The following is a 26,648-nucleotide window of genomic DNA, read 5'->3' on the forward strand; positions in this document are numbered from 1 at the left end:
GCTTGGTGATCAAGAGAATTTATTATTCTTGCTGAGGACCTGGGTTTGGTTCCCATAGCCCAGAAGGTGACTCACAGCTGCCTGTAACTGCAATCCCAGGGAATCTGCCTTCTGTAGGCTTTCATATGCCCATACATACATACATATACACATATATGCACACATACACAAATACATACTCAGGTTCTCTCTTTCTCTCTCTCTCTCTGTCTCTCTCTGTCTCTCTCTCTCTCTCTCACACACACACACACACACACACAAAATAAAAATAAAAGACAGTATCTCACTCTGTAGCCCAGATTGGCCTGGAACTCACAAAAATCCCCCAGTCTCTGAGTCCAGAGTGGTGGAATTAAAGGCCCTCACCACCACGTGCAGCAGAACTTATTATTAATTATGAAAATGTGGCCTTAGCTTAGGTTTGTCCCAACTAGCTCTTCTTGCCTAAATTAACCCATTTGTATTAATCCACATTCTGTGGTGGGGCCTTACCTCTCTCGCATCTTCTGTTTCTTCTCTATGTTCAGCTGGTGGCCCCTTTCTTCTTTCCAGAGTTCTCACTCTGTCTGGAAGTCCCACCTGTATCTCCTGCCTTGCTATTGGCCATTCAGTTTTTGATTACACCAATTACAGCAACACATCTTCACACAATGTACACATATCCCCCAAACAACCATGACTAGCATTTCTTACCTTAGCTTTTGAGACAGGGCTTCTTGCTGAACCAGGAGTTCTTTGGTTCCACTGTACTGACTAGCCATCAGGCAAGACTCAGGGTTCTAGGGATCTGAATTCAGTCCTCATATTTTTTTCTTTTTTTTAAATATTTATTTATTTATTATGGATACAATATTCTGTCTGTGTGTATGTCTGCAGGCCAGAAGAGGGCACCAGACCTCATTACAGATGGTTGTGAGCCACCATGTGGTTGCTGGGAATTGAACTCAGGACCGTTGGAAGTGCAGGCAATGCTCTTAATCACTGAGCCATCTCTCCAGCCCCCCAGTCCTCATATTTATACAAGCATGTTATCTACATCTTCTTAGTCCCACATTCGACTTTTATTTATTTATTGGTTTATTTTTGTTTTTGATTTTTTTGAGACAGGTTTTGTCCCCCCACCACCATGTAGCCCTGGCTGTCCTGAAACTCACTCTGTAGACCAGACTGATTTTGAACTCACAGAGATCCACCTGCCTCTGCCTCCTAAATGTTGGGATTAAAGGCCTGTACTACCAGCGTCGTGCCCACTTTTGACTTTTACTATCACACTGTACTGAATAAGCATGTACAATTATCATATAGCTATTAAAATGTTTAGCTTGCTAATTTCAGGATGTTGGGGGTAAGAGGATTGCTTCCAGTTAGAGTCTAGCCTGAATTATATTGTGAGTTCCAGGTTAACCTGACCTAAAGGAATGAAACCAATCTCAAAACAAACCAAAGTTAAATTTTAAAAGGGCCTAGAGAGCTGGCTCAGCAGTTCAGAATTTACCGCTCTAAGAGGTGTGTGGTTCCCTTTACACACATGATGGCTCACAAACGGTCCATCCCAGGGGATCCAGTACGTTCTTCTGACCTCCCCAGGCTTCTGCATTTTAGTTTTTTGGTTTTTTGAGACAGGGTTTCTCGAGACAGGGTTTCTCTGTAGCTTTGGGGCCTGTCCTGAAACTAGCTCTGTAGACCAGGCTGGCCTTGAACTCACACAGATCCGCCTGCCCCTGCCTCCCAGGTGCTGGGATTAAAGACATGTGCCACCACCACCCAGCTCTCTCCAGGCTTTTGAATGCATGTAGTATACAGTTACCAGGCACACACACATAGAATAAGATGATTTTTTTTTTTGAATGAGCTATAATGATGTCTCGAAGGTGAAAGAGCACTTGTTGTTCTCATAGAGGACCTGAGTTCAGTTCCCAGTACCTATATGGTGGCTCACAAACATCCCTAACTCCAGTTCTGCTCTCCTTGGTACCAGGCACACACAGTTACATGCACTATCTCCCTTCACTTCAGCCTACTTCTTAGAATGCATTACTTTATGTTTGCTTTGTTTTTCAAGACAGGGTTTCTCTGTGCAGTCCTGGCTGTCCTGGAACTCACTCTGTAGACTGGCCTTTAACTCAGAGATCTGCCTGCCTCTATCTCCCAAGTGCTGGGACTATAGGTGTGCACCACCACACCTGGCTACTACAATATTTATATTGACAGATTAAATTTAAAATTCAATAATGTTACATTTTTGTTGTTGATATTGTTTTTGTTTACCACACTGATCTTGAACTCACAGATATCTTGCCCCTGCCTCACAAGTGCTGGGATTAAAGAGTGTGTCACCATTCCCAGCTTAAACAAACAAACCCTTTTTGTTTGTTGTTAATTAAAATTGCTCTTACCAGGCGTGATGACACACACCTTTAATTCCAGCACTCAGGAGGCAGAGGCAGGTGGATCTCTGTGAGTTCAAGACAGTAAGGTCCAAGCCAGGGTCCAAGTTCTAGGCCAGCCAGAGCTTCCTAGTAGGATTCTGTCTCAAAAAAGCAAGAACAACAAAGCAGCCGGGCGGTGGTGGCGCACACCTTTAATCCCAGCACTTGGGAGGCAGAGGCAGGCGGATCTCTGTGAGTTCGAGACCAGCCTGGTCTACAAGAGCTAGTTCCAGGACAGGCTCCAAAACCACAGAGAAACCCTGTCTCGAAAAACCAAAAAAAAAAAAAAAAAAAAAAAAAAGCACAACAAAGCAAAAAAACAAACAACATTAAAATTCTCATTCTTTTTGTTAAAACAGAACTGAAATTTATTAATAGGAGATTTTTTCTTTTTTTAAATAATAGATAATTTTTAAAAATATTTATTTATTTATTATGGATACAATATTCTGTCTGTGTGTATGTCTGCAGGCCAGAAGAGGGCACCAGACCTCATTACAGATGGTTGTGAGCCACCATGTGGTTGCTGGGAATTGAACTCAGGACCGTTGGAAGTGCAGGCAATGCTCTTAATCACTGAGCCATCTCTCCAGCCCCTAAATAAAATTTTTGTTGATATTTATTGAGCTCTACATTTTCCTCTGCTCCCCTCCTACTCCCCATTCCCCCAAGATCCCCATGCTTCTAATTTACTCAGGAGATCTTGTCTTTTTATACTTTCTACTTCCCATGTAGATTAGATCTATGTAAGTTAGGAGGTTTTTTCTTAAAATAGATTCTAGTACAGGGTGCTCCGAGAGAAAGTGAGGCACACCCAAGAGTGTGGGCTTCTCAGAAGCATGTCAATAAATTTGTCATTTGACAATATCATATTGTATATAATGCATTCTAATTACTTTACCCTCTTCCCTTGTATACCTCCCTCCTACCCTGTCAATCCCCTTTTCTTTGTATAAATCCCTTTCCTACATTCATTTAGCAAACCTGTTTTCATTGTTCTTAATTTTTTTGTTTTGTTTTGTTTTATTGAGATAGGGTCTCTATAAAGTCCTGGCTGTCCTGGAAGTCACTATGTAGTCCTGGTTGGCCTCAAACTCACAGAAAACCACCTGCCTCTGCTTTCTGAGTGCTGGGATTAAAGGTGTGCACCACCATGTCCAACCTCTCTGCACTTTAATTATTTTGTGTGTATGTGGGCAGGTGTGGAAGTCAGAGGGCAATCTTCAGGAGCCAGTTCTTTCCTTCCACCACATGGGTCTTGAGAAAAGAACATAGGCCACCAGACTTGTGATAAAAACCTTAACCTACTGAGCCACCTCTCTGGCCCTCACATTCATGTCTGTGTATTGTGTTTTGTGTCCCACTGAACTTAACCAAGGCCATTTGTATAAATGTTGGTTCAGAACTAGCCTTTGGGCTGGACATGGGAGCACAAACCTTTAATCCCAGTACTCAGGAAGTAGAGGTAGACAGATAACTGTGAGTTTGGGCCCAACCTGGTCTACATAGTGAGGTTCAAGATAGTCCTGTCTGAGAAAATAAAAACAAGCAAGCAAACAAACAAAATCCAGCTACCTACTGGAGCTCTAAGGGCTCACCAATGAATACACAGCTGAGAATTTGAGTAACTGTTACCAATTATACCCTCGTAGTTGGTAGAGTCAAGATAAAAGTACATTCAAAAGGCAATTGATACAAAAATACACTTTCTCAGGGCAGAAAGAAATGTAACAGTATTAGGGATAGCATGCTCTTCTGCCCAGTTGGACAGACAGTAGGGCTCAATTTTTGGAGAAATCCGTACTCTAAAACTGTTTCTAGGATTGTGTGATGGCTCAGCAGATGAAGATGTCTGTCACCAAGCCCAACAACCTGCGCTCACTCCCTGGAACCATGTTGCTGCGACATGAACATCACGGCCCCATGCACACAAATAAATAAAATGTCATTTTCCGACGCAGCTGTTGGGAACGGTGATGCTGACGCCTGACGTTTCACACTGCTTTTCTTCTTTGAATTTATTGGCCTGTATTGCAAAAAGAACATCCTTAGAGAGTTATTCAGATTTAATTAACATTAGATTGAATAGATTCATTAGGTTTTCAACATGATAGTCAGCTAGAGATGGGTTTGGGAAAAAAAGATTAAAGACTTAGGTCAAATGAAGAGGCGCTTGCTTGGAGAACAGGCGTCTTCTGGGAAATGTGAGCAGCAGAAACATGTGGCACGAGGCACATGCTGAGGAATCCTGGGAGTGTGGAAAGTAGCTTATAAAACCCAGGACACATTTGCAAAAGTCACCATTTCATCTGTTAGTGGCATAAGGTCAGCAGTTAACCAATACCTTGACTGTGAATTAGCAACTTTCAACTCAGAAAGTTACTGCTCAATAGTGCGCTCAAGGAGCCTGAGGAGTCCAGACCTACAGTTGAAGGACAGTTGTGCTGCCTAGAATGGCCGGGGAGAAGAAACCAAACCACCTACCAGTTTATGTAACTTTAATGAGGTGAAAATGTAAATAGTGAAAACAATGTTTTATTTTTTATCGTAATCTTTTTAATTTTTCGTTTCTTCCTTCCTTCTGTCTTTCTTTTTTCTTTTTTGCTGAGGCAGGATTTCTTTGCATAACAACCTGGCTGTCCTGATAATTGCTTTGTAGACCAGGCTGACCTTGAACTCATCATGTGTGCCTGTGGATGGCATTGCCATCCTCATGTGCCATACTTTATTCTCACTGCCCTATGTTCCCAATTAGCTCTTTCTTTTTCTTTCCCTTCTAGTGATAATCACTACATATATATCTTATATTAAGATAACTTAAAATTAACTGTAGCATTTACGTAAGATACCAGCAGCAATTCTATCATTTATATTTAAAAGTCAGGTCTCATTTGCAGCCTTGGATGGCCTAGAACCTGCTAGGTAGAGTGGACAGGCCTCAGAGATCCATCTGTTTCTGCCTACGTGTTAAGATTAAAGGTGTACAACATGTCTGCTTATTTGTATTTTATATTTATTTTCCAAAGTTATTTTTGAGGTTTCATGTAGCTCAAGCTGGCCTGCAACTTGTTATACAGGTCACCATTTAGTCCTCCTGCCTCTGCCGCCCAAGTGTTGCTACTACAGGCATACACCAAATCTTTTAATTTTTTAATATAATCTCTTCTCATTTGACATAATATCCCCATTCCCACTCCCTCCCCTCCTCTCGCTTCCCCCTACCTTGCCCTCACCTCATCCACTCCTTAGAAAGGGTGAAGCTTCCATCCCATGGGGAGTCAACAAAGCCTGACACTTCACTTCAGGCAAGACCAAGGCCCTCCTCTCCCCTCTATCTAGGATGAGCAAGGTATACCAAATCTTTATATTGTTCATTATTTTGTCTTCTCAAAATCCTGAATTTTCATACCCTGTGGTGGTTGTCTGTCAACTTCACACAATGTCGAGTCACGGGAGGGGAAAAGATGCCTCCACAAGAGGTCATCTGAGGGCATCTTCTTGATTACCGGCCCTGAAGGCTGTGCCACCCCAGCAGGGGTCTTGGGTTGACTAAACCAGCAACAGAGTAATGGTGTGCAAACCAGTAAGCAGCACTGCACTCCTTTATTGCTCGAGCTTCAGATCCTGCCTCAACTTCTCTTAAGGGTCAGTATGATACAATAAACCCTTTCCTCCCCAAGTTGCTTTCAATCAAGATGTTTATCTCAGCAAAAGAATGAAAACTAGGACACACCCAAATGTAAAACACAAGACAACTTTTAAGACAGGGAGTATTTTATTTAAAATTCATCAGTGAAATGGACGGCTTGGGTCTATGACAAATCCTTCATTTTAAAGCATAAGTCAGTAACTGTATGAAAGCACACATTGCCACATACAGATTAGCTGATCAGACCACATTTTTTATGTTGGAACACAATAAACTTCCCTGTAAAAGCAGCACCTTTGTGACATTTAATTTAGTATTCCTCTCCTTCTTCCTCACCCTCTCCTTCAACAGAATCCACACCAACCTCCTCATAATCCTTCTCCAGGGCAGCCATGTCTTCACGGGCCTCAGAGAACTCCCCCTCCTCCATGCCCTCACCCACATACCAGTGCACAAAGGCACGCTTGGCATACATCAGATCAAACTTGTGATCTAGGCGAGCCCAGGCCTCAGCGATGGCTGTGGTGTTGCTCAGCATGCACACAGCTCTCTGGACCTTGGCCAGGTCTCCACCAGGTACCACAGTGGGAGGCTGGTAATTAATGCCAACCTTGAAGCCAGTGGGGCACCAGTCCACAAACTGGATGGTACGCTTGGTCTTGATGGTGGCAATGGCAGCATTGACATCTTTGGGAACCACATCACCACGGTACAGCAGGCAGCAAGCCATGTATTTACCGTGGCGAGGGTCACATTTCACCATCTGGTTGGCTGGCTCGAAGCAGGCATTGGTGATCTCTGCTACAGAAAGCTGCTCATGGTAGGCTTTCTCAGCAGAGATGACAGGGGCATATGTGGCCAGAGGGAAGTGGATGCGAGGGTAGGGCACCAGGTTGGTCTGGAATTCTGTCAGGTCAACATTCAGGGCTCCATCAAATCTGAGGGAAGCAGTGATGGAGGACACAATTTGACCTATCAACCTATTTAGGTTAGTGTAGGTAGGGCGCTCAATGTCGAGGTTCCTACGACAGATGTCATAGATGGCCTCGTTGTCCACCATGAAGGCACAATCAGAGTGCTCCAGGGTGGTGTGGGTGGTGAGGATGGAGTTGTAGGGCTCAACCACAGCAGTGGAAACCTGGGGGGCGGGGTAGATGGAGAACTCCAGCTTGGACTTCTTTCCGTAATCAACAGAGAGCCTCTCCATCAGCAGGGAGGTGAACCCAGAGCCAGTTCCCCCGCCAAAGCTGTGGAAGACCAAGAAGCCCTGAAGACCTGTGCACTGGTCAGCCTGTAAGACAAAAGGAAAGATTGAATTGGCTGGGGCTGGAGAGATGGCTCAGAGGTTAAGAGCATTGCCTGCTCTTCCAAAGGTCCTGAGTTCAATTCCCAGCAACCACATGGTGGCTCAGAACCATCTGTAATGGGGTCTGGTGCCCTCTTCTGGCCTTCGAGCATAGACACAGACAGAATATTGTATACATAATAAATAAATAAATAAATAAAATTAAAAAAAAAAAGATTGAATTGGCTGGCACACTCAACACCACAACCCTCTCACTGCACCTTAAATGTACCCATCTATGGTATTTACCAGCTTGCGAATTCTGTCCAAGACGAGGTCGATGATCTCCTTGCCAATGGTGTAGTGGCCACGGGCATAGTTATTGGCAGCATCTTCCTTGCCTGTGATGAGCTGCTCAGGGTGGAAGAGCTGGCGGTAGGTACCAGTGCGAACCTCATCTGGAAAAGGAGGACAAGTCAGCCACCCGCCACCAACACTGGCTCACTCATCCTTCAGCGTCTGAAGAGAGGTCTGAGGATGTGACCCCGGCAGAATGCCTCAGGGAAGCCCCTGGTCCACTCACCAATAACCGTGGGCTCCAGGTCTACGAACACTGCCCGGGGCACGTGCTTGCCAGCGCCTGTCTCACTGAAGAAGGTGTTGAAGGAGTCGTCTCCTCCCCCAATGGTCTTGTCACTTGGCATCTGGCCATCAGGCTGGATGCCATGTTCCAGGCAGTAGAGTTCCCAGCAGGCATTGCCGATCTGGACACCAGCCTGGCCGACGTGGATGGAGATGCACTCACGCTGTGGAAAAAAAAACAAATTAAACTGTATTTCTATTTTAGATTTTAATAGATTTCTAAAGTGTTTCTAATAGTACAAACAGTGTTGAAATATGTTTGGAGTCATATCCCCAATATAACAGAAACAATAAGAGTACCTGCTACAAACACTGCAAATGGGTGTGGTCTGAGCAATGTCACCTTAATACTGCAAACCCATTGTTCCCACAGCCATACTTGAATAGCTTAAAAATATTAAAAGTACAGATTCTGTAAAATAAGATAATTGTCTGGCATTACTTTAGTTGCTTCTTTTCCTGATGAGTAAACATGAATGTTTCGTCTTATAGGATATGGTGTTTCAGCATGGAATCTGTATTGTGGCTGAGGCCAGAGCCACACCCTTCTGCAGAGTATCTTCAGAACCCATCAGTACTCGGAGGTTAGAAGCTAGACAAAGTGTGACTTCTGCATTGCTGCGTTTTCTGTGCCTGGTGCTGGTCTGCGCCCTTTGTTTCATTATTTAACAGAGAAAGCTCTATTTCCAGCAGCTGTCTATACGATCTCTTTGCTGCTTTCAGTCTCCTAGCCCTCCTGACCCTGTCTGGGCCAGTTGCCTGAATTAATGAATTACTGAAAATGTGTTAGAACAAAAGACAGTCGGATACAAGCTATAATTTTTTTCTTTGCAGCAGTTTCATCATTTTCTGAAGGCTTCCCAGATTCTTTTCTACTATGTAGAACAGAAATATCCTTAAAGCTAAGATAGAAACAAGCACTAACGATAAAGATAACATTTAAAACTAGAAAATGGTATTTTTATTCGGTAAGTCTTTACATACCACATAATATATTACTATTATTGCAGTCTGTAGAGATATTATTCTATCGCCTTTATAGCTACTGCTTTCATTGTCTGCGGGGGGGGGGCGGGCGGGGAAGGGCGTTTCCCCGGGTTTTGACAATCGAGGTACTCCAGCCTTCACAAAGTGGGCTTTGTCCTTCCACCAATCATCCAGACCCCTCCCCCAAGAGAGACGTCCCCGTTATTAAGTAAATCGTACTTCTGATACTCAAGCAAACAAAACCTCTTGTTAGACTACAGTTCCACAACAATTTTTTAAAACGTAAAATACAAATCCGCTTCCAAGGGAAGTTTAAAGAGGGCGAACCCCTCCCAAAACGCCACGGAAGCAGGAGACAAACAACCCCACCCCTGCGCCTCCCTGACACCGGCTGCCATGGTTCCGACGCAAACTAACCATTTTCCCAGAAGTGGGGCGGCGTTTCTGGAGTGCGGGCTCGGCCGCCGCCCTGCCCACTTGCCCGCCGCAGCATACCCCCCCATCCCGCGCTTGAGCTCCGGCCCCGGCGACCCCAGGCAGTGCGAACCAGCACTCGCCGGCGCCTTTGTTCTTCCCCGGGTCTGGGCGTTTCCCTAATCCGCAGTGCGGCGGCGGGACTTACGGACTCCGTGCCAAGCTCAATTTAACAGGCATGGAGACCACCTTCCCCTCAGGGGTGACTTGTAGATCTCGGGGGACTGACTCCCTCCCGCTACCGAGTGCTTAGGAAGGTGGCTCACCATGGTTGCTGCTTCCCTGCTTCCCGGAGGATGGCGGAGACGAGGAGGAGGTGTTGCTTCTTACAGCGCGACTCTTAGGCGGTCGATGTAAGAGAACCTGCGGCACATGGGCGGATGCAGCTCCTTATATACAGCTCAGTCACCATGGGGATGGGCCTTGGCCTTTTCCTGTTGGTCCAGACCCCTCTGTCTGCCCAGAGAAGCCGTGACAGGAGAGTGGTGATTGGTGCAAGCGACATGGTATGAGGTAATCTCTCCCCCACCCCTTCCCCCTAGCATCCGTAGACTTTGCATCCTTCAGACAAAGGCTGAGCAAAGGCAACTAGCCGAGCATCCATTATGGGGTGGGGTTGGGGAGGGGAGGAAAGGGAAGAAAGAAAATAGGGGCTGGATGATTATACATGGTTTAAACCTTAAACTATAGTTAAAATAATCTAAGGTTTTCCCCAACACTTAATCACAGAATTTATATTGAGATTTTTTTAATGGAAAATTCCAGTTTTTCATTCATAGTACACTAAATTTGACTACATTCTATCAGGATCCAATATCTTTAATTGCTTTTTAAAAAATAGCAGAGAAGATGGGAACGATGCTCAAAATGGCCTGGTAAATGCTGATTTTTACAATTATTGCTGTTATCGGAACAAGATTCAGAAGCCCAGGATGAATAGGTCACCCTTGTAACTCCAACAGCACGTGGGAGTCAGAGGCAGGAAGATCTGCAATTCAAGGCTTTAGTGGCTCAAACATATAAATCCCAACCTTGAGAAAGCTGAGGCTGGAGGATTGCAGCTAGTTTGAGGCCAGCCTGGATTATAGTGTTAGATCATGTCTCAAGAAGCAAAAGAGAACAAAACAGAAATAACATAAAAACAGAATTTAATAGTTTACTAGAGAACTTTCTTTACTGATAATATTCCATCACTCTTCCATGCCCACTCCCACCACCCCATCCCCCACCCCAGCCTGTGATGTCTTATCCCTAGAAATGAGCCATTCTTTCTAACACAAGATTCAGAAAGCATAAGGAGAAAGAATTGAGTTTAAAAACCAGCTCTTTCTTCAAGTGGGCTTTTATTTCTGCAATGCTCTTTTTGCTGGAAGGGTGATATCAAGAAAAAAATAACCGAGACACCAAATTAAAAGAGGAGAATTATATAATATAAAAGGAAACCATTTTGTAACGTGGTTTCCATCCCCAGACAACTGTGCAATGTCAGCCCGACTGCAGTTCGTTTTCCGTAGTTCCCTAAATTCCGTAAATAGCCGCTTCTGCAGTTGGGTGGAAACCCAACTGTGGGAACAGTAACTGCTCACACCACTGCTATTCAGCTGGCGACTGTGGTTGTTGCTCAGTCACCTCTTGGGACAAAAATGCCTTGCTGTCACCCCTAGGAAATGGATTACAGTGCCATTCTTCTGCTATTTAGAAAGCCTCCATTATCAGCGAGGATCATCTAGAGAAAGGCTCTGAGCTGCAGATCACTGAACATTTGCTGGATAAAAATTCAGAGGTAAAGAGATATTTGTTTGGGCGCCAAGCTAAAACTTGGATTTTGACAGATGACTTCCCTTTTAGTTTTCATAGCGGAGCCTTGGTTGTCAGCAGCACTATTTCCACTGCTCTATGGAGCCCATTCATTCCCGCTGGGCTGGCAAGGAGCAGGGGTGGGAGGGAGAGCCTTGGGAAGCGAGCAGCTGCAGGTTGTGAGGTAACAATGGTGGCTGCGAATTCTTCCAGCCTGCCATGCACAGCTCTGCTTTTCTTGTTTGAATGTCTTGTGGAAATCTCCATATCAATAAAACCCACACACGAATCATTTGTTTACTTCTTGCATATTTCATAGGAGAAACAATCCCTACCCTGTCCATCATTTTAGGAAATAAAAGGGGAATTTAATAAAGAAACCGGAGCAAAGATGATTTAACTGCTTCTACTCTGTAAGTACATTCAGCAAAGATAAGAATTAAATGACAGCAGCTCTGTCTTAGAGAAGCCTGCACCCCTCCCTGCTCTGTCTTAGTAAGCCCCCACCCCTGCTCTCTCTTAGAGCAGCCCACAGCTCACAGGCTGCTCTCTCTCTTAAGAAGGCCACACCCATGCTCTTGGGTATTTTTCTGACTGCTTCTGCTTCTCTCCTTACTCTCATGTTTAAAATCTGTTTTAAAGCCCCTTAATAAACCCAACTCTGCTTCATTTAAAAAATGGCATAGAGAAGATAGGACATGATAAATACTTTATTGAAAATATTGTCACAATTAAAAATTACTGCATTTATTACACATATTTCTTTGTGTGTGCATGTATGTGTGTGAACTTGTAAGAAGAAATTCCAATTTCTCCAGAGTTGGAATGTATTCATGTATGAAATTACCAAACACACACAGACACACAGACACAGAGACACAGACACAGACACACACACACACACACACACACACACACACACACACACTGGTAGTTTGAATAAGAATGACCCTTAAAAGCATATACTCATGCAGAGGTCAGAGGGTAGCCTGAAGTGTGAACCCTCACCTTCCACCTTTAGCACAGGATCTCTGTCTTCTTTACTATTAACCTCTCAGGTTTTTGTGGCTTCTAGAGACCCAGACTTGGGTCTTCACACTTTCATGGCAAGTATCTTACCCACTGAGCCATCTCCCCAAAGTCTCATCGATTCTAGTCTGGCCTCAGACTTTCAATACAGCTGAGAATGACCTTCAGCCTTCAACTTGTGATCCTCCTGCTCCCAAGTGCTGAGACAATAGGCCTTTAACACCAGGCCTGTTTTTTTGTTTTGTTTTGTTTTTTGTTTTTGTTTTTTGAGACAGGGTTTCTCTGTGTAGTGTGTAGCTTTGGAGCCTGTCTTGGAACTCACTCTTGTAGACCAGGCTGGCCTCGAACTCCCGAGCGCTGGTTTTAAAGGCATACAGCACCACCACCACTGCCCTGCTCACCAGGCCTGCTTTTATGCGGTGCTAGAGACTTAAACCCAGGGCTGCATGAATGCCGATCAAGCACTCTACCAACAGAGCTGCATCCCTAGCTGCACACCTGAGTTTAAATTACATTCAATTTTAAATAAATGTTCTAGAAATCGGTGTGGAAAATGGTAGGTGCAGTGGAGGACGGGGGATTGAAGGAGCTATGGAAAGGACCTGAGACTTGGCCCTGTGCGAGGCCAGAATAGGCACTGGTGAAGGAGCAGCCTCAGTTGCAGTGGAGACTCCAAGACATTGTAGATGCTGGGCCCATGGGCGTCCACCAAGGACAGTGGCAGGCAACTGCAGAATGGATCCAGCCTGAATAAGACAAAGTGTGCTGTGGATGGCAGAATCAGAGCAGAGAGACTGCCCAAGCCCTTTGGAGCCCAGAAGTTCCTAAGTGAGCCCCAGATCCTGTACACTGAGCTTTTTATATAGTTGGGGTTTGGTTTTATGTTGATCTAATTATAATTTGCTCTTGTTTTTTCCTGTTAGAATAAGAAAGTATATTTTTTTGAGACAAGGTCTCACTGTGTAGCATTAACTATCTTGGAATTCACTGTAGACCATGGCTGGCCTTGAATTCACAAAGTTCTACCTGCCTCTGCTTCCCAAATTCTTGGATTAAAGACGTGAGTTAGGAGGCTTGATTTTTTTTGTTGTTGTTTTGTTTTGTTTTGTTCTTTTTGATTTTACAGGAGTCCACAGTTGAGAGACGTAAGAATTTGCGGCGGGGGAGGGGTGTGGTTTCAAGACAGGGTTTCTCTGTGTAACAGCCCTGGTTGTCTCTGAACTCACTCTGTAGACCAGGCTGGCCTCGAACTCACAGAGATCCGCCTGTCTCTGCCTCCTGAGTGCTGGGATTAAAGGCTTGCGCCTCCACCGCTGAGCATAAGACATTAGAATTTTTTTTTTTTTTTTTTTTTTTTTTTTTAAAGATTTATTTATTTATTATGTATACAACATTCTGCCTCCATGCATGCCCACATGCCAGAAGAGGGCGCCAGATCTCATTACAGATGGTTGTGAGCCACCATGTGGTTGCTGGGAATTGAACTCTCGACCTCTGGAAGAGCAGTCAGTGCTCTTAACCACTGAGCCATCTCTCCAGCCCCCGACATTAGAATTTTTAAAAGATTTTGGGCTTTTTAAATTTAATTTTATTTTCTTCTCTTTTTGAGATCTTAGACTTTTAGAGTGTTGAAAGGTTATGGTTTGAAGTGCCGTGTTTATGTGTCAAGGTTGACTGGAATGGGAGTGGGGTGGAATGTCATAGTTATCTTCAACTGTCAACTTATACAGACTTAGAGTCACACGGGAGGAGGAAATGTCAACTGAAAGATTGCTTTAATCAGATTGGTCAGTGGTTATCTATATCTGTGAGGCATTTTGTTAATTGCTAGTGCCTATTGTGGGTGGCCCCATTCCTAGGCAAGAGAAAGGTAAGCCAGAAGGAGCAAGCCAGTTAGCAGCTTTTGTGCAGTTCTGTGTGAATTCCAGTGTGCTTTGGTCATGTTGATTTAAAGGTCCTTGTTTTCTTGGTGTCCTCCATCCCCTCTGGGCTCTTACACTCTCTGCTTCCTCTTCCATGGGGTTCCCTGAGCCCTGAGGGGACAGAGTTCATGGAGATGTACTGTTGGCTCAGTGTTCTAGGTCTCTCAATTCACATAATGTCTGGCTGTCTTTGTTCCCATCAGCCGCAGGAGGAAGCTTTTCTGATGATGGCTGAGCAAGGCACTGAGTATGAATATAGCAAAATATCATTAGGAGTCTTTTTTTTTCTGTGATAGTCCTAGCTGTACTGGAACTCGCTCTGGTAGACCAGGCTGGCCTCGAGCTCACTGAGATCCACCTGCCTCTGCCTCCTAAGTGCTGGGAGTCCAGGCTTGCACCAACAAATGACAAAATTAGCTGTCATTTTATTGCAATTGGCTTTGTTTTGTTGAAGACCAGTGGTATTTGGTTTTACCCTAGGTCCTTGGATCCTTGGATTATCTAATCCCAGGTTCTTGATTTCTTTTTCTTTTTTTTTTTTTTTTGGTTTTTCGAGACAGGGTTTCTCTGTGGTTTTGGAGCCTGTCCTGGAACTAGCTCTGTAGACCAGGCTGGTCTCGAACTCACAAAGATCCGCCTGCCTCTGCCTCCGGAGAGCTGGGATTAAAGGTGTGCGCCACCACCGCCCGGCGGTTCTTGATTTCTTAAACAATGTCTGGTATGGATTCCACCTCATGAAGTAGACCTTAAGTAAAGTCAGATACTGGTTGGATACTTCCACAAGCTTTGTGGCACTATTGCCCTAGCACAGTGGTTCTAAACCCATGGGTCAAATGATCCTTGCACAGGGATCACCTAAGACCATTGGGAAACACAGATGTTTACATTATGATTCATAACAGTTGCTAATTAGTTATGAAGTATCAACAGAAATAATTCTGTGTTGGGGGTCCACACATGAGGAACGGTATTAAAGGGTCGAAGCATTAGAAAGGTTGAGAACCACTGTCTAGTACATCTTGCAGGCAGGACAACGTTGTAGTTTGTGGCACTAGGTGGTGTTTTCATGTCTCTTTTGAGAGTGTATCAAAGATGCTAGAACATAGGGATGAAGACTCTATGGAGGCACCAGCTTGACTTCTCCATGTTCAATGAGTTGTGTAGGTGTTGTCTTCAGCAATGGGATCTGGTCGTCAGTCTTAGTCACATAGTAAGGGGATTCCCATGGTACCCCTTTGACCAACAACTCAATTAGATGTAACCCAGTCCTGGTACAGGAAGATTCATTTGTGACAAAAGATATCAGGTAGGGGGTCGGCTCCCTTTTTTTTTTTTTTTTTTTTTTTTGCGATTTCATTTAGCTTGTCTTCATATAGGTATATATTTTAGGAAGTTTCTACTGTATTAGGTATCCGTACTACTCTTCAAATGACCCTTAATTTTACTACCTCTCCCCATATTATTCTCCCTTAACCCCTCCTCCTCCCTTTTTACCCTCCTGTTCTGTCCTCCATCCATCCATAACTATCCCTTTTATTTGTTTTTGTTCTTTGTTCTTCAAGGCAGAATTTTTCTATGTAACAGTCCTGACAGTCTTGGAACTCATTCTGTAGTTCAGGCTGGCCTCAAACTCACATAGATTCACCTGCCTTTGCCTCCCAAGTGTTGATAAAGGTGTGTGCCACCATCCGCATGGCAACTATTCTATTTCCCTTTCCTAATGAGATGTGTCTGTACTCATCTCCTAGTCCTTTACTCTGTACCTAACCTCTGTGGTTCTATGGATTGGATTGTAGCTTGAATATCATTGACCTAATGGCTGATATCCACATATAAGTGAATACATACCATATTTGTCTTTCTGGGTTTGCTAGACCTCACTCAGAATGACTTTTTTTTCTAGTTCCATTCATTTACGTTTGAATTTCATGATTTCATTTTTTTTTTAAACAGCTAATATTCCATGACAATGCCCTGGGTTCCATTCCCAGCAAAAAATAAAACTGTCATCTATGAATCATACTAGTGCTGGAATAGCTATTTTCACCAAAACAAACAAACAAATGAGTAAATAAAAATTAAAAAGACTCTTAAAGTCACTCACTGAGGTGCAGTCAGTGCTAAACTACACTCTAATCCCCACCCTCACCCCTTAAGGTTTCTCTGTGTAGCCCTGGCTGTCCTGGAACTCGCTCTGTAGACCAAGCTGGCCTCGAACTTAAGATCCACCTGCCTCTGCCTCCGAGGGCTGGGATTAAAGGCATGCACTACTACTGCCGGCAACCACTCTATTCTTTTAAACTGTTCCCTGTTCTCCTTTAGTTTATAAACTAAACCACTCCTCCTCCTCTCCCTCCTCCTCTCTCTCTCCATTCTCTCCATCCTCCCTCTTCTTATCTTCTTGCGAGTCTCCGGTACCTCAAGCTAGCCTCAAGGATAATCTTGGACAACTCTGAACCTCCCGTCTGCGCTCCTGAGTGCCACGGTTACAGACTTGTACTACCACACCCAGTTTTACTTGGTGCTGGGGAATCAAATTCAGAGATTCCTGCAGCAGAGGCAAGGACCTCGCGAGCTGAGCCGTTTCCCCAGCCAGCTGGAATCCCAGTTTGTAAATCACAATTTATAGTTTAGTCGCACTTCATTGACTTAAATTATGCACACTCTTGAGCCACCTTTGTCCGGCTCCCTTTGTTCTGCAAAGCAGATGGAAATTAGGTGGCAGACTGGGAAGGTTTCCACGGTGCTCTGGCTACAGGGATTTAACTGTAATCAAAGGCAAGGCCAGACTCCCCTCCCCCACACCCAGCACTGGTTTCTCACATTCCTCCCCAAACTTTGCCTGGTCAATGATCCCCAAAGCTCTTCTCGTACCGTGTCTATTTCCCCAGTGCTGAGATTACAGGCATGTGCCACTGGACCTGGCTTTATGGTCTAGGTGTTCGTGCTTGTGTGGCAAGCACATTACTGTCTGAGTCGTCCCCCAGCCCCTTCCTTGCACTATGGAAAATATGTCATTATATTTGCTTAAATTGATCCCAACCAATATTAAGTTCTGTCAGCTATATCTAAAGATCACCTTAAGAACACTTGCGGCCAGGCGGTGGTGGCGCACGCCTTTAATCCCAGCACTTGGGAGGCAGAGGCAGAGGCAGAGGCAGGCAGATCTCTGTGAGTTCAAGACCAGCCTGGTCTACAAGAGCTAGTTCCAGGACAGGCTCCAAAACCACAGAGAAACCCTGTCTCAAAAAACCAAAAAAAAAAAAAAAAAAAAAAGAACACTTGCGGAGCTGGGTGATGGTGGGGCATACCCAACTTTAATCCAAGCACTTGGGAGGCAGAGGCAGGCAGATCTCTGTGAGTGTGAGACCAACCTGGTCTACAGAGCGAGTGCCAGGACAGCCAGGGCTACACAGAGAAACCCTGTCTCCAAAAAAAAAAAAAAAAAACCCAAAAATATCAAAAAAAAAAATGCAGGCAGAGCAAATGAGGAACTTGTGAAGCTTGCCGAGTTTGTTAGTCAGAGGGCCCAGTGGAAGACACAATGTGGCAGAATGTTTGGTTTGGGGTCCATCTTTAAACATTGTGTTAGTTTTCTTTTGTGGTACTGTGAAAAACACCAGGACCTAAAGTAACACATAAAAGAAAGGGTTTATTTTGGTTTAGCTGCAGAGGAAGAGCCCCAATGGCCAGAAGGCATAGCAGCAGACACCAAAGCTGAGAAGTCACACTTTCAACCTCAAACTTGAAGCAGAGCCCATTGGAAGTGGGGCAAGGCTCAAAGCCCAGGGACTTCTAGCAAGGCCATACTTGTAAAGTTTTCATAACCTCCCCAAACAGCGCCAAAGCCAAACACTGGGGACCAGAGTTCAAGTACCCGAGGCTTTTGGTTATCATTCCAACCTTCACCAATATGAAAATTCAAACAGTGGCCATGCTTCTGAATGGTGTCCGAGTGGTCCAGAGTGCCAGTTCTTCCTCACAAGGAGAGACAGACAGATGGGCATGCCACAAGACCACGCCATAGGTCTCCAAAGGCGGCTGATCCCAGGCAGGGAGCCATGTGGCGGGTGAGAGACAGACCAATGGGCACACCATTCAGAGTGAGGTTGGATATTTATTTAGTGGATTATGGAGGGGAAAGGGGAGAAAGGGAGAAGAGCAGAGAAAGAGACAGAGAGAGAGAGAGAAAGAGAGTAACGGGGGTGGTGGGGAGCCACAGAAGCAGCTACCTCTCTGGGAGAGAGACTGAAAAGGAAGGGACTAGAAGCTGAAGATCAGCTTACCTTGGTGGACTGGGAGGGAGTGGGCGTGGCTTGTCTCTTAAAGGGACAGAACAGACCATTACAGCCCCCTTTATGATAATAATCCCAAAATCTACAACTCCCAGTGATGCTGGCCTTAGGGGCTTGTTTGTTTTACATTCATCCACTTGTTGTGTGTTTACATGTGGATGCACATGCCATGGAGCTCCCCAAAAGTCAAAGGATAACTTAAGGAGTCAGTTCTTTCAACTGTCAGGGTCCCGGACCTCAAAGTCAGGTTTTGAGGCTTGATAGACAGTTCCTTTACCTGTTAAACCACATCCCAGGTCCTGTTTTGTTTTGAGACATGGTTTCATGTAGTCCAGGCTGGTCTTGAATCACTTTCCTTCCTGCCTCTACATCCCAAATGCTAGGATTATAGACATGAGTCACTGCATCAGTTTAAGGGGATGTTTAAGAAAAATATTTCTCGGAGCCGGGCGGTGGTGGCGCACGCCTTTAATCCCAGCACTCGGGAGGCAGAGGCAGGCGGATCTCTGTGAGTTCGAGACCAGCCTGGTCTACAAGAGCTAGTTCCAGGACAGGCTCCAAAGCTACAGAGAAACCCTGTCTCGAAAAACTACAAAAAAAAAAAAAAAATATTTCTCGGGCTGGAGAGATGGCTCAGAGGTTAAGAGGGCTGGCTGCTCTTCCAAAGGTCCTGAGTTCAACTCCCAGCAACCACATGGTGGCTCACTACCATCCAAGATGAGATATAGTGCCTTCTTCCAGCCTGCAGGCATATAGAACACTGTATACATAATAAATAAATAAATAAAAAAATATTTCTCCATCGTCTTTTTTTAAAAATATTTATTTATTTACTTATTTATTGTGTATACAATATTCTGTCTGTGTGTATGCCTGCAGGCCAGAGGAGGGCACTAGACCCCATTACAGATGGTTGTGAGCCACCATGTGGTTGTTGGGAATTGAACTCAGGACCTTTGGAAGAGCAGGCAATGCTCTTAACCTCCGAGCCATCTCTCCAGCCCCCTCTCCATCTTCTTTTAGATTTAAAAATAGATTAAGAATGGAGCTGGGGGGGGGGGCTGGAGAGATGGCTCAGTGGTTAAGAGCATTGCCTGCTCTTCCAAAGGTCCTGAGTTCAATTCCCAGCAACCACATTGTGGCTCACAATCATCTGTAATGGGGTCTGGTGCTCTCTTCTGGTCTGCAAACACACACAGACAGAATATTGTATACATAATCAATAAATAAATATTTTTTTAAAAAAAAGAATGGAGCTGGGACTGGGTGGTGGTAGTGCATACCTTTAATCCCAGCACTCAGGGGGCAGAGGCAGGAGAATCTCAGTGAGTTGGAGTCCCCGAAAAACCAACAAGGAGACTGAGTCCCATATGTAAAAGCAAAGAGCCTTTGTTTTATGCAAGTCTGCAAACTCTGTCCCTCCATATGTCCAATGTATTGGAGTAATCGGAGAGCCCCGAGCGCAGAGTTGGGTTTTTATGGTAGTAAAGGTGGGGGTGAGGGATTTCTAAGGTTCAGGACCCGTGACTGGGTGACATTTTTTCTAGGGGTGTCCTGGTGAGTGTGCTGGCAGGTGATCCTATCTACACCGGTTGGAACCTTAAGAATTTCCTTTGGATGGTCTGTTCTTGGGTGGCGCTCCGGTAATCTCAGTCTGTGGTTCTTCTTGCAACGAGGTACTGCTTCAGGGTAAACTACTGAGACTCAGGTTGGCTGAGTCCTACACTGGCAGGTGATAATAGTTGGAAGTAAGAACTTTCTTTGGGTGGTCTGTTTCTATTTAGTTTATCATGGCTGGCCCCTACATTGGAGACCAGCATGGTTTACAGAATGAGTTTCAGAACAGCCAGGACTACACAGAGAAACCCTGTCTCAAGTGGGTGGCTGGGAGGATAAAAACCAAAATAAAAGAATTGAATTCAGGTTCAAGAGCAGCCAGTGACCTTAATTACTGAGCCATCTCTACAGCCCCCGAACTTGAATTAAAAACAAAACAAAAGCCGGTTGGTGGTGACATAGGCCTTTAATCCCAGCATTCGGGAGGCAGAGGCAGGCAGATCTCTGTGAGTGTGAGGCCAGCCTGGTCTACAAGACAGCCTGGTCTACAGAACAGGCTCCAAAGCTACAGAGAAACCCTGTCTTGAAAAACAAAACAAAACAAAAAAATACATTTATTTAATTAATGTGTGAGGGTTTCATGTGTGTCCATAGCACCCACACAGAGATCCGGGAATAGCTGTGGGTTCCATGGATCATCTGGTCTAGTGGCAAGCGCCTTTATCTCGGGAGCCATCTCAGCAGCTCTCCCCTCCCAGGTTCATAAGCCCTGGTTATGGACACACTGAACAGAGAGACTTTAAATGGCTGCATGTTTGTCCCCTGCTTCTGTGAACAGCAGATTGTTCCAGGGTGAACATCGTCAGAGGTGCAGGGTTTCTCCCCAGGCAAGCTTCTAAGGTTGTCTCTGTATTCAGGATATTTTAGTAAAGAAGCCCACTGCTTCTTTTTAAAAACTGTTTTCTCTGTATTTTTAGATTTGTAAGAGCAGTTGCTCTCTCACCTCTCATGTTGCTAAGCAACAAACCATACAGTTGCTAGGAGATGAGCTAGCAAGGTTGGGGGTAATTCTCAATTTAACCATACCTTTCTTGTCACCTGACTTGACAGCTTCAGGCAAAAGAGAAAACAGTTCATGTCAGATAAAAAGGTTAGGGAGAGCCAGGAGCCCAGTGGTCCAGGAATGAAAGCAGCAGCTAGGAAGGATTGGAAGGGAGAGTGTGGGCTGCAAGGAGAAGTTCCAATGCAATTTCCTTGCATGAGTCATGGAAAAACCTTAAACTGCCACTCTGAATTTCATCTTCTGCATACTTCTGCCTTATCTGAAAAACAAATTAGGAAGAAATTGGGAGAAATCTTCCAGTTCCCATTCCTAAATGTATACAGGAGAGTAGAGCAATAGCCGTGCTCATAGAAGACTGACAATTACAAAGCTGTTTGCGGTGCTTTAAAAAGCCCAAGGCAAGTCTAGAGGCTGCAGCCTGGCTCATGGACTGCCTGACTAGCTCAGTCCGCAACACCATTTAGACCAGACTAAGGGCACACCCAGGAGAGGGAGGCAGCAGGGAGGGAGGAGGTAGCAAGGAGAGGGGGAGGCAGCAGGGAGAAGGGGAGGTAGGTAGCTGGGGTGCAGATACAAATTGAGTTTGAGACCTTCCTGGGAAACATGTGACTATCCATGCCCAGGGCCTGCATAGCTTCAAGTCAAACAGGGTTCTAGCACAGAGAGGGGGGATGTGGACACTGGATCGCATCCCTAACTAAGAAGCTATTTGCAAAGACCAATAGCTGGCAAAGGGAAAATCAATTTTTTCCAATGGCCTGTCATTGGGTATATCAACCACACTCCAGGGTGCCCAAAAATAGCCAACACAAAATGGACTCCCTATTTGTTTTTGTGGGGGGACACTTTATAAATATAATAAAGTATATAAATATAATAAAGTTTATAAATAAAATAATTTAGTTTTGTTTTGGCATTTTTGTTTTATTGTTTTTGTTTGTTTTGGAAAGAGAGAAATAACATAAAGTTAGGTAGGTGGGGATGATCTGGGAAGAATTGGGGGAAGGGAAAACATGATCAAAATATATCATATGCAAAAAACTATTTAAAATTAAAAAGAAGGGTAGGGGAAATCGAGATGAGACTCAGTGGGAAAGTCACCTGCTGCCGAGCCTGTGCTCAATTCAGTGATCCACATGGTGGAACAAGAAGATCAACTCACCAAAGTTGTCCTTCAACCTCCACACCTATGATTAAATAATTAAATAAATGAGTAGGTAAATAAATGGGTGCCAAGAAAACAGGAAGGAAGCAGCTGTTGCCCTCTCCCTCAGTTGTGTCTGAAATAAGAAACCCAGCTCCAGGCTTCCTAGTGCCCTGTAAAAGACTGACTCTCTGGGGCTCTATGTTGTTACTGTTGCTAGCAATCAGGAAGCTCTGGGATACTGTTGCAAGGTCCTTCAGAGCCTCTGTTTGCCTAAACCCAGAGCCAGTGTCAGAAGCACCAGAGATAAAAATCACTGCAAAACATCCAACTTCTGTTATCCCCAGTGGCTTTATGCGGGCCATCAATTTTGTGTTCATTGACAATCTGTGTAAAATGGTGGCCTCACATAAATGGCTCAGCGATACGTCCTCACTGGAGAGCAATGGGAAGATGTTGGGAAGGAGATTGATTAAGATATTATACATGTTCTGCTGCTGCCGGCTTTAACCGAAAGCATAAGAAAGAGTCTGAACAACCGACTTGGGTAGGGGGTATAAAAATGCTTGCTGCCGACACCGATGAACTGAGTTAGATCCCTGGAAACCACAGCACAAAATTTGTTCTCTGATCTCCAGAAGCAAGCTGTGCCATATGTGTGCTTATGTGAGCACCAGTGTAACCATATAAACACACACTAAAAGATCACATAATCCAATAAAAAAAAAATGGAGTACAGACCTAAACAGAGAACTCTCAACAGAGGAATCTAAAATGGCTGAAAGACATTTAAGGAAATGTTCAACATCCTTAGTCATCAGAGAAATGAAAATCAAAACAACTCTGAGATTCCATCTTACACCTGTCAGAATGGCCAAAATCAAAAACACTGATGACAACTTATGCTAGAGAGGTTGTGGGGAAAAGGGAACGCTTTTGCATTGCTGGTGGGAATGCAAGCTGGTTCAACCCCCCTTTGGATGTCAGTGTGGCGATTTCTCAGAAAATTAGGAAAAAACCTTCCTCAAGACCCAGTAATACCACTTTGGGGTATATATCCAAAGGATGCTCAATCGTACCACAAGGACATGTGCTCAACTGTGTTCATAGCAGCATTGTTTGTCATAGCCAGAACCTGGAAACAACCTAAATGCCCCTCGATCAAAGAATGGATAAAGAAAATGTGTTACATTTACACAGTGGAGTACTACATAGCAGAAAAAAAATAACAACAGCTTGAATTTTGCAGGAAAATGGATGAAACTAGAAAACATTCTTTTGCCGGGCCGTGGTGGCACACGCCTGTAATCCCAGCACTCGGGAGGCAGAGGCAGGCAGATCTCTGTGAGTTCGAGACCAGCCTGGTCTACAAGAGCTAGTTCCAGGACAGGCTCCAAAACCACAGAGAAACCTTGTCTCGAAAAAACCAAAAAAAAAAAAAAAAAAAAAAAGAAAACATTCTTTTGAGTGAGGTAACCCAGACACAGAAAGACAATTATCACATGTACTCACTCATAGGTGGTTTTTAAACATAAAGTAAAGAAAGCCAGCCTACAAACCACAATCCCAGAGAACTTAGACAACAATGCGGACACTAAGAGAGACTTACATAGATCTAATCTACATAGGAAGTAGAAAGTAGAAAAAGACAAGATCTCCTGAGTAAATTGGGAGCATGGGAACCTTGGGGGAGGATTAAAGGAGAGAGAGGAAAGGCAGGGAGGGGAGCAGAGAAAAATGTAGAGCTCTATAAATATCATGGAAAAAATATAAATATATAAATAAAATGTAAATTCTAAAGGCAGTTTCTAAAAGGCAGCTGGGGCTGGAAAGATAGCTCTTGTGGTGGACCCGTATTGTATTCCCAGCACCCACAGGGCAGCCCACAATCTTATCTAGCTCCTGTTTCAGGGGATCTGTTTTCTTCTGTCTTTCTGTGGTACCAGGCACACACAGGATGTACAGACATATGTGCAGGCAAACACTCATACACATTAAAAAAAACCTGTTTAAATGAAGGAATGAAAACTCAGAGCAGAAAGCCTATGGCAGTTAGAATTCCACTGTGCGGGCTTGAACTCTGCCTCTGTTATTTACTTGGTGACTTTTGGCGAAATATCTAAACCTTTATGCCTCAATTTTGTCATCTTCAAACAGGGGTGATTATAGATAGTATCAAATTCTGAGAACTAACAAGAATAGGGTAGCGCACATGAAGACTGAATAAGGTCGCCTAGGCTTACCTTGGTGAGCGCTGCTTTAAGAAAACATCTTGCGGGGGGAAGAGGTCCTACTGCTGTGGCATGTGCCTTTAATTCCAGCATGCAGGAGGCAAAGGCAGGTGGATCTCAAAGTGAACAAACTGGAGTAAACAGTAGCCAGTTCCAGGCCAACCTGGTCTACACAGCAAGACTGTCTTAAACACACAAACAAAACAAAAACTACAAAACATGCTAGGCCCCTTGACACAATCCTGTATAACTGAGGTAAAAAGGTCATAAATCTTTTTTTTTTTTTTAAAGAATTATTTATTAAGTACACAGTGATCAGCCTCCATGTATGCCTGCAGACCAGAAGAGGACACCAGATCTCATTACAGATGGTTGTGAGCCACCATGTGGTTGCTGAGAATTGAACTCAGGACCTCCGGAAGAGCAGTCACTGCTCTTAACCTCTGAGCCATCTCTCCAGCCCAAAAAGGTCATAAATCTAAGGACTGCCTGGGCTACAGAGCAAAATGCCTGGTACAGAGTCTGGTACATAGCAATTACTTAAAATATGTTTATTAACATCTGTCTGGGTAGAGAAATGGCTCAGTGGTTAAGAGCATGGGCTACTCTTCCAGAGGACCTGAGTTCAGTTCCTAGTGCCCACAGGTTGATCACAACCATCTGTAATTCCATTCCAAAGGGTCCCACCTCCTCTTTTGGCCTATTCAGGGCCAGGCACACATGTGGTACATAGGCATACAGCAGGCAAAACACCTATACACATAAAATAAAGTAAAATACAATTTAAAAAAGAAATGTTGCTGGGCAGTGGTGGCGCACGCCTTTAATCCCAGCACTCGGGAGGCAGAGGCAAGTGAATCTCTGTGAGTTCGAGGCCAGCCTGGTCTACAAGAGCTAGTTCCAGGAAAGGTTCCAAAAGCTACAGAGAAACCTTGTCTCGAAAAACCAAAATAAATAAATAAAACAAAATAAAAAGGAAACGCTTATTACTGTGCTGGGCATGGAAGTACACATCCCCACCACACACAAGTTCAGAGTCCTTTTCCCCCACTACATTTATTTATGTTATTGTTGCTGTTGTTGTGTGTTGTGTTTAGTGTCCAATTTCTTGAGTTCTTTGTATATTTTGGAGATCAGCCCTCTGTCTGATGTGGGGTTGGTGAAGATCTTTTCCCATTCTGTAGGCTGTCGTTTTGTCTTGTTGACCGTGTCCTTTGCTTTGCCTGCCACTGTGTGTGAGAACCGCCAGGCCCAGGGTGGTACAATCCGCTGTACCTGGAGGTCTGCAGCAGGAAGACGGGCATTTTGAGACAAGCCTTTGGCAATTTAATGAGCCCTCATCTCAAATACACATATTTTGGGGACTGGTTCTCTCCACCATGTCAGTTCTGGGCGCAGAGCTCAGATCGTCAAGCTCTGTAACACACGCGGTTACCAGGTGAACCGTCCACCCGGCCTTGTTTTGTTGTTGTCTTTAGTAAGGATCTTATGTAATGTAGCTCTTGTTGGTTCTAATTTCATATAAAGCAGGTGCTAGCTTTGAATACCTGGGCTTCCAGTTCTGATATTACAGGCATTTATCACCAAAGAGGAACCGCTCTTGCTTGACAGGGACTGAAGTCAAAGCTTGAGACTTTCTGGTTGTACTCACTTCTGGCCCTTCTGGGTCTTTTTCCCCACCAGTAGAATATGAGAGGGGAAATCCCTGCCTTAATTTTAAAGCCCTAGGACACATGCGGCTTGCATGAACTCGGTGACGAAGCAACTGGAATGGCCCACTGTGCAGAATTCAGCAGATGCCTATGACTGGAATGGTGACTGCCATAGAGAACACCATGCTTGACCTCATTCTGTGTATTTCTGGGAAGTGGGATTGTGTTCCCTCAGACTGTAACTAGAGGCCCGGCATTTCAGAGGTTTTCCTGTCAGCAATACCGTGTCTGTTTGGACTGCTATTCAGGTTAACTATTGTCTTGTTTGGTTAAATAGGAACTCTGTTTTGCTCTGTTTTAGTGCTGACTTGGTGCCTGGCGCTCTCGGACAGTCTGGTCCTTTTACCTTTGGGGAACATTGTTTGAGTTTCTGCAGCCACAGCCATACAAGTCACTGCCAGTCCTTCATGTGGCATTGCCCCGGGAATGGCA

At 44.5% G+C, this 26,648-nt stretch overlaps 1 protein-coding gene and 1 long non-coding RNA gene across 3 annotated transcripts in view; one reads left to right on the forward strand and one right to left on the reverse strand.

The window, feature by feature from the left end:
* Window positions 1–6,185: 6,185 nt before the first annotated feature.
* On the reverse strand, window positions 6,186–9,871 carry LOC121441456 (tubulin alpha-1A chain). The gene is made up of 4 exons (XM_041642645.1): window positions 9,733–9,871; window positions 7,947–8,169; window positions 7,673–7,821; window positions 6,186–7,369 (listed from the first exon to the last, which is right to left on the reverse strand). Exons 1-4 carry the CDS (start codon window positions 9,733–9,735, stop codon window positions 6,389–6,391), a joined length of 1,356 nt encoding a protein of 451 aa, XP_041498579.1. The 5' UTR covers window positions 9,736–9,871; the 3' UTR covers window positions 6,186–6,388.
* A 59-nt stretch (window positions 9,872–9,930) lies between these two features.
* Window positions 9,931–26,648, forward strand: part of LOC121441458 — a 40,656-nt gene continuing 23,938 nt past the window's right edge. For both annotated transcript variants that reach the window (XR_005973463.1, XR_005973462.1), the window contains exon 1: window positions 9,931–9,979. This is a non-coding gene — a long non-coding RNA (uncharacterized LOC121441458). The remainder of the gene's footprint in view (window positions 9,980–26,648) is intronic.

This window comes from Microtus oregoni, unplaced genomic scaffold, assembly GCF_018167655.1.
Source record: "Microtus oregoni isolate MIOR12 unplaced genomic scaffold, Mior012 000077F_ref0000221, whole genome shotgun sequence".
NCBI classification, from domain to species: domain Eukaryota; kingdom Metazoa; phylum Chordata; class Mammalia; order Rodentia; family Cricetidae; genus Microtus; species Microtus oregoni.

Bases quoted from the DNA above. Each gene is read 5' to 3' on its own strand.
- LOC121441456 (XM_041642645.1), bottom strand. The intron at 7,822-7,946 runs GTGAGTGGACCA...CTCCTTTTCCAG, and splicing joins CCTGGAGCCCACGGTTATTG to ATGAGGTTCGCACTGGTACC. The intron at 7,370-7,672 runs GTAAATACCATA...TTTGTCTTACAG, and splicing joins TGGACAGAATTCGCAAGCTG to GCTGACCAGTGCACAGGTCT.